The sequence below is a fragment of the Garra rufa genome, chromosome 2 (genome assembly GCF_049309525.1).
Source record: "Garra rufa chromosome 2, GarRuf1.0, whole genome shotgun sequence".
Taxonomy (NCBI): domain Eukaryota; kingdom Metazoa; phylum Chordata; class Actinopteri; order Cypriniformes; family Cyprinidae; genus Garra; species Garra rufa.
The window spans coordinates 23,438,075-23,452,785 of NC_133362.1; the positions used below are offsets into that span (position 1 = coordinate 23,438,075).

General features: G+C 36.3%; 1 protein-coding gene across 1 annotated transcript in view; it reads left to right on the plus strand.

Moving 5' to 3' along the window:
- The window catches only part of kcnq5a (potassium voltage-gated channel, KQT-like subfamily, member 5a), a 159,748-nt gene that overhangs the window by 107,641 nt on the left and 37,396 nt on the right, over window positions 1-14,711 (plus strand). Inside the window, exons 3-4 of the mRNA XM_073833919.1 lie at window positions 9,575-9,665; window positions 13,423-13,549. Of these exons, the coding sequence (XP_073690020.1) occupies window positions 9,575-9,665; window positions 13,423-13,549 (218 nt within the window). The remainder of the gene's footprint in view (window positions 1-9,574; window positions 9,666-13,422; window positions 13,550-14,711) is intronic.

Genomic DNA, 14,711 nt, shown 5'->3' on the forward strand with positions numbered 1-14,711 from the left:
GATTTCTCTTTTATGCCAAAAATCATTAGGAAATTAAGTAAAGATCATGTTCCATGAAGATTTTTTGTAAAATTCCCACTATAAATATATCAAAATGTAATTTTTGATTAGTAATATGCATTTGTAAGAACTTAATTTGGAGAACTTTAAAGGTGATTTTCTCAGTATTTTTTCCACCCTCAGATTCCATATTTTCAAATAGATGCATCTCGGCCAAATATTGTCCTATCCTAACAAACCATACATCAATAGAAAGCTTATTTACTGAGCTTTCATATGATGTATACATCTCAGTTTTGTAAAATTTAACCTTATGACTGGTTTTGTGGTCTAGGGTCACATATATATACATGCTGACCTTTTGAATTTTATATTAAAGCAATAAGCCCCAATAAGTCATAGTTTACAGTGAATTTATGCCCAACAACGCCCCTTAGCTGTTATAAATTCACTGTAAAACACGGCTTCACAGGGCTTATTGCTTTTATATAACGGTTATTCCATATGCGTAGTAAGGTTTTACAAAATAAAACAGAGCAAATAAAGTGTAATGACATTAATAAAAACAGTATTTTTCCACCAAACAATGTAACGATTGTGGTTGCAACAAAGTTGTTGCCGAGCAACACACAGACCTAAACAAATGTGTATGTTTGTAGAGTAATTTTGTTTGGAATAGCTTGAAATGCGGCTCAACCTATCAGAATCAAGGAACTATCCGCTTTATAATATTCTTCAATTATCAATATTCTATGATAATTACCTGTGAAGTGCTGGACTAGATTTTGTAGAGGCAAACTGTGAAATACATCCAATGAATATTTCAAAATTTTGCACAAGATGTACTTTTTGCTAGTCAACGGTATGCCAATGAATATCTGTTCTGTTCTTTGAAGGTGGATCCCTGCTTTCCTGATTCGCATTTCTGTAGTTGTCCTCTTTCTCAATCTTCAAATATGTTCCGCAGTTGCTGGTGGAAGGAGAGTAGATCAAAGAAATTCATTCATGAAGCTTGATTCACGTCGGTCATACATGAATATAAAGTAATGTGTGCATTTGTTCTTGTTGTTGCGATGCTGTGTTTAAATTGATTTGAACATAAGACATCCAGCCTCACGCTGCTCTGTTTTCACACTCTCTGGAGGCCTGCATGCATGCAGCCACATAAAAAAAACTTCTCTCAGACCTTAGCAAGCTATTATTAGGCTTCATCTTTGATCAGCTCCGCACACTGCCACCTCAAATAGCCGTATAGTCTGTTTGCTGGCAGTTAACGAAGTTAATTAAAAATCCCCAGTGCAATTTAAGAACAATTAAACTCCAACAAACTCGCCTTTTCCTGCCAGCTCTAAGCATACGCCTGACTGGCCTGTGTTCTTTTTATAGTGCATCCATGACTGCACTATATTGATATTCCTCAATTATTCTGGTTTTGTTCTAAATCCCCAACCCGGGTTTAAAACTTCTACAATTAGTTCAGCCTGAACTGAACTGAACTGAACAGAATTCGTTTTCAAAAATCTCCCATTTGACTTCAAACCGTTCTGACTGTTAGAAAAAGAATAGAATGTTCAGCATTCAAGAAACAAGAGTGATGAGGTCATTGTACTGTTTGTTGAATTGTACTTTGGTCTTCTGTCTTGCATCTATTTGCATACTGAGTTGTGATTGCTCTTGAATAGTACAGTGATTATACAAACTCTTCTGAGCAGCTGACAGAAAACAAGACATGTTGCAGTTGCAAGAACTTGTGTTTCCCTCAGGAAAAGAAAATCTAATTGCTCTTTGAATTGCTTGTGGCTTGTATGCTGGTGTGCTAGTTTTGAGAGTTTTCAGAGGAACGGTTCGGCGTCGGGTTGAGATAACAAAATTAAGCTGTGTCAAGACCTATCTAAGTTTTAAAGTGAATCGTGTGGTTGCACACGATGCACTAATGGTCAGTTTGGACTAGCTGTCTCAGCTGGACTTTATGGCAAGGTTTCGTTCTCGTGACTGGCTTCGCTGAACCTGGAACAGCAACATGCAGTGTTAGATGACAGCCCTAATTATTCGTGAAAGGCCTGCGTTCAGCCAGCCAGAGGAATGCTCAGGAACGCAGCAGACTGAAAAAAAAAAAACATCTTTAATTTTGCACAAACATGCACACTTATAACATCCTGTTAGAAAACATAAGCACATACTCTTGCACATCAGCAATACAAGTATTTTCCCTTCACTCTGCTGCTGATCCATCATCCTTTTTTACTTTCACACACTTGAACTCTGGATTTGTGATTAAGAAGCAATTCACTGTCAATCACTGAAAACATCGAGGTCCTGCTGTTCCAGTATTGTCAGTCAAACTTCTTGCAAAAGATTATTTTAGCTGTTTCTTTAGTGTTTAGTTACTCCTAGAATACCAGAATCTGAATCTATCATTAGACTATGATATCGCTGTCTGGCTTGCGAATAGTAACATTCAGACTCCTGTGTAACCTGTGAAAAGCCTATTTGATCGTGGAAGCATTCTCATAAGAAGACATCAATCAACAGCCGGTGGCTTTCATTATGTCAAGGCTGCACAGGGACATTCAGTGCCACCTCTTGATTGTGTGTTATTGCTGTCATTAACCCTGGGCCCATGTGAGGCTCTGGTCAGAGGTCTGAGTTGTGTTTTGCGCTCTGTTCCAGCTGCAGTGGAAACAGCAGCCAGTGTCCAGACCTTCCTGTTCAGATGGAGGAGAACCATTAGAGGCTCAAGCCAAATCAGAGCCAGATGTCCACAGGCTATTTGTACAAGCCATTCAATAATTCACAGAGCAGCCATTATAACTCAGGCTGTATTGTGTTGTGGATGCTGGATTACTCATGCTATATTTTATATTAATCCAATGGAAAATGAATTATCGTATTCATCTTGTCAGGAACGCAAAGACTGACTTCTAAACCAGCCAACTGTCTGAAACAAGAAACATCCTAACAGTCTAGTCTCTTCTCTTCTTGCATCTTCTCTTTTTGTGTCTTCTCTTGCATCATCTTGTATCTTCTTTTCTTGCATCTTCTCTTCTCAAATAGTTTTCTAATGTCTCTTCTTGCATCATTGTGCATCTTCTCTACTTGCATCTTCTTGCATTTTCTCTTCTTGCATCTTGTGTCTCTTCTCATATCTTCTCTTTTTGCATCTTCTCTATTTAGGCTTCACTTTTAGTATCTACTCTTTTTGCATCTTCTCTTCTCAAATTCTTTTCTTATTTCTCTTCTTGCATCTTTTCTTGCATCTTCTCTTCTACATTTTTTTTCTCATGTTTCTTTTTGCATCTTTGTGCATCTTCTGTACTTGCATTTAGCATCTTCTTGTATCTTCTCTACTTGCATCTTCTTGCATTTTCTCTTCTTGCATCTCTTTTTGCATCTTCACTTCTTTCTGTTTTCCCATCTTCTCTAGTACTTGTGTTTCCCTCAGGAAAAGAGAATCTAATTGCTTTCTGAATTGCTTGCATCTTCTCTTCTTGCATCTTTTCTTCTTGCATCTTCACATGCATCATCTTGCATCTGCACCTCTCTTCTTGCATCTTATCTTTTTGTATCTTCTTAAATTATTTTCTCACGCCTCTTCTTGCATCTTTGTGCATCTTCTCTACTTGCATTTAGCATCTTCTTGCATTTTCTTTTCTTGCATCTCTTCTCTTCTTGCATCTCTTTTTGCATCTTCTCTTCTTTTTGTTTTCAAATCTTCTCTCAAGTACTTGTTTCCCTAGAGAATCTAATTGCTCTCTGAATTGTTTGCATCTTCTCTTCTTGCATCTTCTCAAAATCTTTTCTCAAGTCTCTTGCATCTTTGTGTGTCTTCTCTACTTGCATATTCTTGCATCTTTTCTTTTCCCTCTTCTCTTCTTGCATCTTCTCTCCTCTTCTTGCATCTTGCATCTTCGTATATCAAATCCTTATCATGCATCTCTTCTTGCATCTTTGCGCATCTTCTATACTTGGATTTAGCATCTTCTTACATCTTCTCTTCTGGCATCTTCTGTGCTCACATTTTACATCTTCACTTTGTGCATCTCTCATCTTGTTACATCTTCCTGCATTTTCTGTTTTTGCATCTTTTCTTGTGTTTTTTCCCCACCGTTTCTTTGTGCTTCTTCTTCATGATGTATCTTGCATCATGTCTTTGTGCACCGTTGCATCTCGCACCTTCTCTTCTCTCATCTTCTTCCATCTCCTTCCATTTCCTTGTATCTTGCAACTCCTCACATCTTCTGTTCTTGCATTTTGTCTTCTCGTGTATCCTCAAATTTTCTCATCTTGCATTTCTTTTTATCTTGTATCTCTTCTCAACTTGCATCTTCTCCTCTTGCATCTCAAATTTTTTTCTCACGTTTCTTTTTGCATCTTCTTACATTATCTCTTCTTGCATCTCATCTCATTTCTTGCAACATCTTTGTGTGCACCTTCTTGCATTTTGTACTCTTCTTTCATCTTCTCATATCTTGTTGCATCTTCTCACATTCTTTCTTTTTGATTCTCCTCTTGCTCTTTTTAATTCTCCTCTTGATGAGATTAAAATAAACTAGAAGAAAAAGATTTTTCATCTAGTTTCTTCTCATCTCATCCCATCTTCTCACCAAATCTCATCTCACTTCTTTTTCTTTTCTGTTCTCAACTCTTCTTGTCTTCTTCTCTGTTTCATCAACAGTCTTATTAAACACTATTCTTCACATAGGTTGATAGTGTGTGTTTGGTATGCTAGACAGCAACACCGCCCTCTACCGTGTCATGTTTGATCAAACGGTACACTCTGCAGGTGGCCCGACTCATGAGGAAAAATGTTACATTTCAAACCCAAGCATGTCATCATTGTCTGTCTGAATGCTCCTCAAACCCTTCAGAGTCAAAACAGCAAACAAAACAACACAATCTCTGACAGTTTCACACACACACACACACACACACACACACACACACACACACACACACACGCGCGTTTGTTTTTGTGAATTGTGGGGACATAGACGTAATGGTTTTTATACTGTACAAACGATATTTGCTATCACCCTACACCTTCCCTACACCTAAACCTAGCCCTCACAGGAGACTGTGCATATCTTTACATTCTCAAAAAAACGTATTCTGTATGATTTATAAGCCTTTTGAAAAGTGGGGACATGGACGATGTCCTCATAAGTCACCCTCTCCTTGTAATACCTATGTCATACCCATGTTATTACACAAATTTGTGTCCTGATATGTCACAAAAACACACACACACAAACACACACACACAGGCAAACAGAAACAGGTGTGTAACCCACTATATGCTACTGTACCCTTTCTCTCTCTCTCTTTTTTTTAACTCTGTTGCATTGCAAAGCAGCAAAGCTATACGACAAAACTGCTAGTTGACATTTGCATACAGACACTTTCTCGCTCACACATTTACACGCACAGACCGCTGAATTGGTAGGTGGTGCTGTGTTTTGTCTTTCTGGTGGAAAGAGGTCCCTGGGGTTCAGAGCTTTGAAAGCTCAGATGTCTGAGTCTGTGGGAGCCTGGCGCTGTGACCACACGGCCCTGAATGCTAAAAGACACATTGTCTGGCCCAAATGTTTAGCAGTGTGCTGGTACCTGCAGCTGTTTGTTCAAAAAAAGTCATTTCTTCCTAGTGCAATATTTTCATTTCCCCCCACATCTGAGTGTGAGAGATCCCTCAAATAGCTCTAAAAAATGTGTCTGGGTGCACGTATAGTGCAAAGGTCTGGGAATGCTTTCATTTACACTTGAACACTTTGACATATTTTTATTTATGTAAGCAAATTTTCTCAGTTCAATTGAAACAGTGCAGTAGACTAGTCGTGGAGGTGATGCAGCTTGAGTTTTGCTGTTGTAAAGCAAAAGGGGTCAAACTAAATAAGAAATCAAATTAAAAACAAATATTTAATTAAAAAAGAATGCAAAACAGATGCATTTTCACTACTTTTCTCAGGCTTTTGTATTGCTGCTACTGTTTTGCGTGTCTATTGGGTTACAGTAATGACTGTAGCAGAAGTCCTTTTTGTGTATGTGTGTGCATGTGTGTGTGCATTTGTCTGTATGCATGTTTAAATGCAATAAACATGTTCTAGTTGAATAGCACGACACCCGTTTGAGGGTAATGGTTGTGGTCTACTGTTACTACCAGGATATGGAAAGCGCTATATCCTGCAATGACTCATAAACTCAGTCACGATCCAGTCTTTGGGGACTGTAATACTATGGAGTGTTATGAGATTCACAGAAGCCCTCACACTAACTGAAAGAGTCTGGTTTGTGTGGGTGTGCATGTGTTAGCCAAGCACTAAAAGGGTGAGGAGTAGGTCAGACAGACTGTGTCTCACTGACAAAAAGAGAAAGAAAGACAGCGGAACAGGTGAGGGCTGTCAACACGACTGTGATAACAGCTGTTAACACAGCTACATACAAATGCCACAACTAGTTTGTCATTGATCACAGACAGATACACAGCTAGTAAATAAACACCTCTCAAAGTCTTTTTATGTCAGCTCTCATTTTGAGAGCGTATGATTTACTCAACCCCATGTCATCCAAAACGTTTGTGTCTTTATTTCTTCAGTCGAAAAGAATAAAGGTTTTTGAGGAAAATCCAGGCTTTTTCTCCATATAGTGGACTTCAATGGGGATCAATGGGTTGAAGGTTCAAATTGTAGTTTCAGTGCAGCTTCAAAGGGCTCTACATGATCCCAGCTCTGGAATAAGGGTCTTATCTATCTTATTATTGGTCATTTTCAAAAAAAATAAAAATGTATATATTTTGTAACCACAAAAGCTTTTTTTTGCACTAGCTCTGCGATGCGATCTACGACTTCATGCATTACTTAATCATGTTCTTCATCTGTGTACTTCGGTCAAAAAAATCAGAGTAGGGGGAAAAACTCCATCTCAAATTTTTTTTGTAAAAGGTGTTTGACTTTCTTTGCACGTTCCGTCGGTACATCCACCTACATCACACTTAACGTTTCCAATGTAATATGTAATGTTGTGGATGCAGAGCTAGTGCCAGACAAGCATTTGTGGTTACATTTTTTTTTTAAGAAAATGACAGATTGTTTTGCTAGATAAGATCCTTATTCCTCAGCTGTGATCGTGTAGAGACCTTTGAAGTTGCATTAAAGCTACAATTTGGACCATTGATCCCCATTAAAGTCCACTACATTGAAGACAAATCCTGGAATGTTTTCCTAAAAAACTTAATTTCTTTTCGACTGAAGAAAGCGAGACATGAACATCTTGGATGACATAGGGGTAAAGTAAATTTTAAGGGAAATATTAATTTTAGAGAGAACTACTCCTTTGATAATTACACAATGATCTTTCAAAAATTTAGGGAAATAGAGAGACTTTTGAGTCTTCTCATGCCTTAAAAGGGAAATATCATGGATACGAAACAATTGTCTTGCTCTTTAGAAATAAGTGTATACAACAAGATTGGTCATTCAGGAATGTTTTCCTAAAAAATCTTAATTTCGTTTTGACGAGACATGAACATCTTGGATGACATAGTGGTAAAGTAAATTTTAAGGGAATTTTTAATTCTGGAAAGAACTAATCCTTTAATTATAGAATGATCTTTCAAAAATTTAGGGAAATAGAGAGACTTGAGTCTTCTCATGCCTTAAAAGGGACAAATCATGGATAAAAAAAATTGTCTTGCTCTTTAGAAATAAGTGTATTGGCCATTCAGGAATCAATCATTGTATTCAGAAACCGATGAACAAAACTATGTTGAACAGAGGATTGCCAATCATAACTGAGCTGTCAAATCTAATTTACATACATTTAAATTCAAATAAAATGGTTTAAATCTACAGTGTACTACAAAAATGGGTCTGTACTTTGTGTTTAATGTTTTTAAAAGTTTCTTATGCTCACCAGGGCTGAATTTATTTAATCAAAATACAATAAAAACAGTAATATTATTAAAATTTAAAATAATAATACATTTTCTATTTTGATATATTTTAAACTGCAGTTTATGCCTGTTATAGCATAGCTAAATTTTCAGCAATCGTTATTTCAGTCTTGGTGTCAAACAATCCTTCAGAAATCATTCTAATATGCTGATTTGGTGCTCAAGAAACATTTCTCATAATTATTGATATTATCATGTTGAACAATGTTGAAAACAGCTTTGCTACTAAATATTTTTAATTCCAGGATTTTTTTACGAATGGAAAGTTCTAATAAACAGCATTTATTTGAAATAATAAATTTTGTGTAACTATGTCTTTACAATCACTTTTGATCAATTTAATGCACACTTGCTGAATCAAAAAGTTTCTAAAGTCTGTATGGAACGTAACTCAACTGCAGAAGTGCAGCATATGAACTGTTCAAATCATATGCATTTAGTCAGAATTACAGAATACAAAATGCTATTTTCTGCTGGTTAGTTCATTTACCTTGCGTCAACCCCCAAAAGACATCTTTGTTTTTTCACACAATGGGTAAGCTGTTTGCCCCATTAATCTTTGCTGTTTTATAAAATGCTGTCTTTGAAAGACTATGAGTTCAGAGAGCAAATGCAGCAAAAACCTCCTTTTATGCTATGCAGAATCACATTGATTATGCACAAAGAATTATATGTATATATGTGCTGCTAAAAAGCTGCTTTCACTGGCAAAACAGGCCTAAGGGTCAGAGCGAGAGGGTGGGAAATGGTCATATGAACTATTTTGTTGCAGGAAACCAATTATAAGATGGAAAAAGAAATCATAATGACCTAGAAAATTATAGAATATGGTCTCTTTCAATTAAGAGGAGGTTGAGGCAAGGGGTAGAATACAGAAGACAGTGCTGAATGTAAAAAACAGGCTTCCTGACACAATGTATTTACAGGAAACATAAGGACAGCGGTTGCTGGAAGACACAGTGATGTCTGCTAGTTCACTCAGACAGCATACGGCTGCACTTCTCGCACAGCTGCATCTGCTTCTGAAAATGAAGAGTCCATCTCTGTTCTCCACCTCAGGCCAGTGTTCTTAATGGCCTGTTTATACAGGACGAGAGCAAAAGAGAGAGAGAGAAAATGGGACAGATACGGCATACTGCACCAGAGGGACAGCAGGAGAAAGCATGTACTGTATGTTCCTGTAAATAGCTCACAGACAATAGCAAAGAGCCAGAGAGTGTGCAGGTGCGCAGTGTGTGCAGTGTGTGCAGTGTGTGCGGTTATACACACATCCATCATTAGCAAAACTCTGCTGCTTTAAAGATGCTGAAAGTGATGATTTGTTCGGGAATTTCCTTGTGTGAGTGTGTCATTCAGGTACTTCAAAAACTGCTTACTGGTCAGTTGCTCAAAGAGCTGTAGAAAAGCACCACCGGATTTGATTGCAATCTAATGCTGCCTTGAAAGCTCTCACATTCAGTCGATGTTCTTTCTCAGGGTCCATCCTGAGGATTTGTTAAGGTGCTTTCACATCAGAACAAAGAAACCAAAGAGTTTCATCTCACAGTTGCTCAGGTGAAGTCACTCAGAACAGGATAGAGTTACTTCAGCTGTATGACTAATGTTTTTTTATTTTTTGTTCCCTGGCAGGTTCACCTTGGTTTTTGGCTGTCTGGTTCTCTCTGTGTTCTCCACCATCCCTGCTCATATGGACCTCTCCAATCACTGTCTCCTTATACTGGTGAGACAAAGCTCTTTATACTTCATCTCTCATTTTGAGAGAGTAGGATGCTCAGTTTGGCCTTTCAGCAGTTGTGCAGTTACATTAATAGTTACACAATGATTGTATTAAAAGGGACATATCATGGGGAAAAAAAGATTTGTCTTGCTCTTTAGAAATGAAAGAAGGCTATCAAATCTAATTTACATACATTTAAATTCAAATAAAAAGGTATAAATCTACAATCCTCACCCAGGCTGGATTTATTTATCAAAAATAGAGTAAAATTGCATTATTATGAAATATTATAACAATTTTAAATAATAATACATTTTATGTTGTAATATATTTTAAAATGCTGTTATGCTTAATTTTCAGCAATAATTACTTCAGTCTTTGTTGTCAAATGATCCTTCAGAAATCATTCTAATATTCTGATTTGCTGCTCAAGAAACATTTCTTACAGTTACTTCACTGTCAACTGTATCTGTATTATACTGGTAAGACACAAGCCTACTGCGTGTAGAAAGGAAATACCCACCTGAAACACTTAAAATCAATATTAATTGCTGTTTACAACCCATTTTGCTTCCAAAATGACGTTTTTCAAACTAAAATGTAGTAATAAATGAGTGAAATTGATTGTAGGGGGGTGGGGGGTTGCTTAAACAGTTGCTAAATAGCTATTGGCTAAGATTATCCTACATTGTGTAAGTGATGTTAGTGAACACTACTGTTCAAAGTTTAAAACAAATATTTGTGTTTGTATGTTTATCTGTTTTGTTTTTCTTTTGAGTTATTGAGCAAAGATGCAATAACTTGACTGAAAATGAGAGTGAAGACTTTTAAAATGTTGAAAAAAAAATGCTGTTCTTTTAAACTTTATATTTGTCAAAGAATCCTGAAAAATATCATGATTTCAGTCAAATAAATAAATAAAATAAAAACGCTGATATAATAAGAAATGTTTCTTGAGCAAATCAGCATGTTAGAATGATTTCTGAAATATCATGTGACACTAATGACTGAAATAATGATGCTGGAAATTCAGATTTGCCTTCACAGGACTAAAACAGAAAACCAAAGAATTTGTAGCATCCGAATGGATTTTTTTATGTTTTTGTTTTTGAAGAACAGCAGGCAGTTTAATTGTTCAGGACAAACAAGGGACTTATGAACAACTATCATTAAACATAAAAACACAGCTGTGGATCATTCAGGTAACAACACAGTGTTAAGAATCATGGGGATGTAAACTTTTGAACAGGGTCTCTTTTTTTTATAAATTCAATTATAATTTACCCTTGTGGACAATATGTAAACATTTTTTATATGAAATATATTATTCAGGACAACAACATGCATTTTGAATGATCCCCCTTGTTTTGGTCAAATAATTAACATTTTGCAGATTCTGAAAGGGGGGTGTATACTTTTGACCTCGACTGTATATAATGATAACAGAGATGGAATGTAAACGCACAATTTATTTAGCTGAAAGAGCAAAAGGTTAAGCTAAGAGACAAAATCTTGTCATCATCAAGGCTAAAAAAATAACACAACACTGCAGACAACGTTAATGCCGTTAATGCTGTTTTCCATGTTCGTGGAGTCAAAATGTTTACATAGCTTTTTAAAAATGCCAGATAGATGATATTTCAAATACGTTCGACCAAACAGCATACACTCAGGGAATTGGAAGTTTCTACAGAACTGTTTTAGACCCTACTCTGAAGTAGGAGCTAATTTAGTTCCCCCAAACTGAAGTTCTGTGGTGTGAACAGGCCTTAAGACCAAGACCTGTTTTCTTGATGACTTTAAGTCTCAAAACAAGGTCTCAGATGTCAGTGTTGCTGTCCAATCTGGTGTTCTAAGATCCCTTCTAAAACTTAATTCAGTACCTCACATTAAAAAAGGCGATCACTTGAATTAAGCCATTTGATACATGTTGTATTATGCTCAGCTGGTTTCATCCTTTCACTTGAGATGTTTTACTGGCTGATGGGATCCTCTCAGGTGACAACAGAAAGCAGCATGGTGCTTTTAGTGATTGAGCACCTCAGTCCCCCCGGACTCTTGGTGGAGCAGGGCAAGGTGTTCCTGTTTCAGTTAAAGAGGCTGTATTGAAGGACGTTTGAGCTGACCTGAAGAGGATGGCGTCTACCCCACTGGTGGGAAAGCAAGACCTGCACGGCCTCCAGTATCAGATAGTGCTCAGGATAAGCAAACAGTGTTGTGTCAAGCCGTGGGAAGCCCAGCTCGGCTGTCACACTGGATCAGGACAGGACAGTTATAAAGCCTATCCCAGGCCGCTTACGACTCAGAGATGGGGCAAACGTGAAATATGACCCGTAAAAAGGTTGATTAGTCTGTCAACAACTGCAAAGAGTACTTGATATTTAGACAAATATTATCAACAATTATCTAAGTTTTTACTGGGACAGTCCAGTATTTCAGCTAAATTTTAGTGTCCTGACTTATTAGGAAAAAAAATCACATTTTGTCCCGTATTTCAGAATTTCTTTACGATTAAAAAGTATCTTTATAATCACTTTTTATCAATTTAAAGCAATAAATATAAGTATTTATTTCTATACCCCCCCTCCCATTATACAGACTCATTAAAGAATCCAGAAAAATTGTACTCAAATGTTTAATTATTATTAATAATAATAAAATGTTTCTTGAACAGCAAATCAGCATATTACTGTAGAATGAATTCTAAAGGATCATATGACACTGGACTGGAGTAATGATGCTGAAAATTTAGCTTTGATCAAAGGAATAAATTACATTTTTAAATATACTTAAATAGAAAGCAGTTATTTTAAATAGAAATTCTTTTTTATTTTACATTTTACTGTTTTAGCTGTACTTTGGATCAAATAAATGCAGGCTTGGCGAGCAGAAGAGACTTCTTTAAAAACATAAAACAAACCTTACTGATCAAAAACTTTTGACTGGTCGTGTGTATTATGAATATATTAAAATAAATATTTAAATGAATATGTTAAAATAAAAATACAAATATAAAGTGAGACAATATAAATGTAGATATGAATAGAAAATAGAAATGTATCTATTAAAGAAAGATTCAATATTTTATGAATTTTTAATAAGTTTAATATCAGTCAACCTTATATTATATATATTAAGTTATGAAAACCTTTAAAAACCAGGCAATATCAAAACCAGACCTCTTCTTCAAAGCTTATTGTTATTTATTTAACTTTAATAAAAAATTTTATTAGATTTTAGTTTGTTTCCCTCTTTTAAGGAACATATAGTAAATCTTTGAAACAATATTCATTCATTTACTTATTACTTACTTGCTTGCTTGTTTCCCACCACTTAAGAATCAGCGCCAGGGGATCCAAAAGCATGAAAGTTGCAACTGATGACCAGATTGTAAGCACACTTGGCATCAGTGAGCAGTTTAATGTAAATGTGTGGTGTTTCTCAGGGAGCATAGCAGTGTTATAAACTCTATGCAGACAGATGTTTTAATCAGGTGAAACCCTCTGTGAACTCAACTGGGGTTTATCTAAGAGTGCAATTAGCAGGCACTAGGAATGTGGCAATGATGGATTAGCTGAGAGGTTAGTTATGTTAGTAGCTAGACTTGACCGCAGCCTCCTGTGGTGAACCTGTGTGTGTGTGTGTGTACAGTAAATCTATATGTAATATATCCATGTCTAACTTTAGCTTTAATTAGTTTCCGTATTGTACTAATTGTATTAAGTCATGCAAGGTGTTTGTGTGTATTTTTGTCTTGCAGGAGTTTGTGATGATTGTTGTGTTCGGTCTGGAGTACATCATTCGCATCTGGTCGGCTGGATGCTGCTGTCGCTACAGGGGATGGCAAGGACGTCTGCGCTTTGCAAGAAAACCGTTCTGCGTCATCGGTGAGATAAAAAAATTGTTCTTTGAGTGTGCTCTCCACCCGTGTGTGTATGTGTGTGTTTGTAGAGAATGATGGATCTGCTGTGTTGGTGTGGATGTTGACGGATGCTCGATGGGCTAATGATAGCACCTCTGCCCCAAATCGATGACTGACTCAAACATACATAATGACTGTGAGAGTTCTCTTGTAATTCCCTCTTGAGGAAACGCAGACAATAGCTAGCCAATGAGAGATTACAGGCAATAACTAACCAGTGCTATTTATATTTATTACACATGGCGTATGTGGTGTTGTGGTGTATGAGGGTAATTTAGACTCCAGTGTGAATATATCAGTGTGTTGTGTGTCACCCTCTGAACCTCATCTCCATTCATTAGGAGGCCGAGTTCCATCAGCATTCCATCAGCGCTGAGACTAACTCTGAATTATGAAACAGAGAGAAAAAAGAAACAATTTCCCCTCCCTGCTCAACACATTTTTTCAGCATGTCCCATTAGAAATTGTGTAAATATCTTTGCATATTTTGTACGTACACTTAATGATGATTTTATGTGACCACATCATCTGTTATTTCATCTTCTCTATTATTTTATCTTCTATGTTTGCATGGCAACATAGCAATATTCAGTGATTAAGAGTGTTTAAACAACTAATTATTTAAGAAAAATTCTGTAAAAAACAAAATTTATTTAGGCACTTTTAACATTATCATAGTTTTTCGCTATAGTTTGGAAAAAGGTAATAAAATATGACAAGAACTCAAAGCTAAACTGTGTCAAAATCATCTTGATAATGTCAGATTTTTAATAGAAAGGTATGCAATGGATTACATTACAATCAACCAAAAAAACTGTTAGTATGACAATATTTACACAACTATCAATACTTTGTTGACCAATTACCAAGCAATGCTTAATTTTCTTTGCCCTGTGGTGTTAAAAGTTCGCATTAGCAATTAAAGAAAAAACACTTAAGCAAAACATGGTCAGGTCAAAGTGTCTGAATAATTTTTGGTCCCAATTTTTTTTTTTTATCAATTTTACTGGTAGTCCACTGTATGTACAATTTTTGGGTATAATATGTCACAGTTTACTTTATTTTGCTATTTTCATTTACATAAATTAACTGCAACTGTCCTGCACCCACTAGTTACAAAATATCAA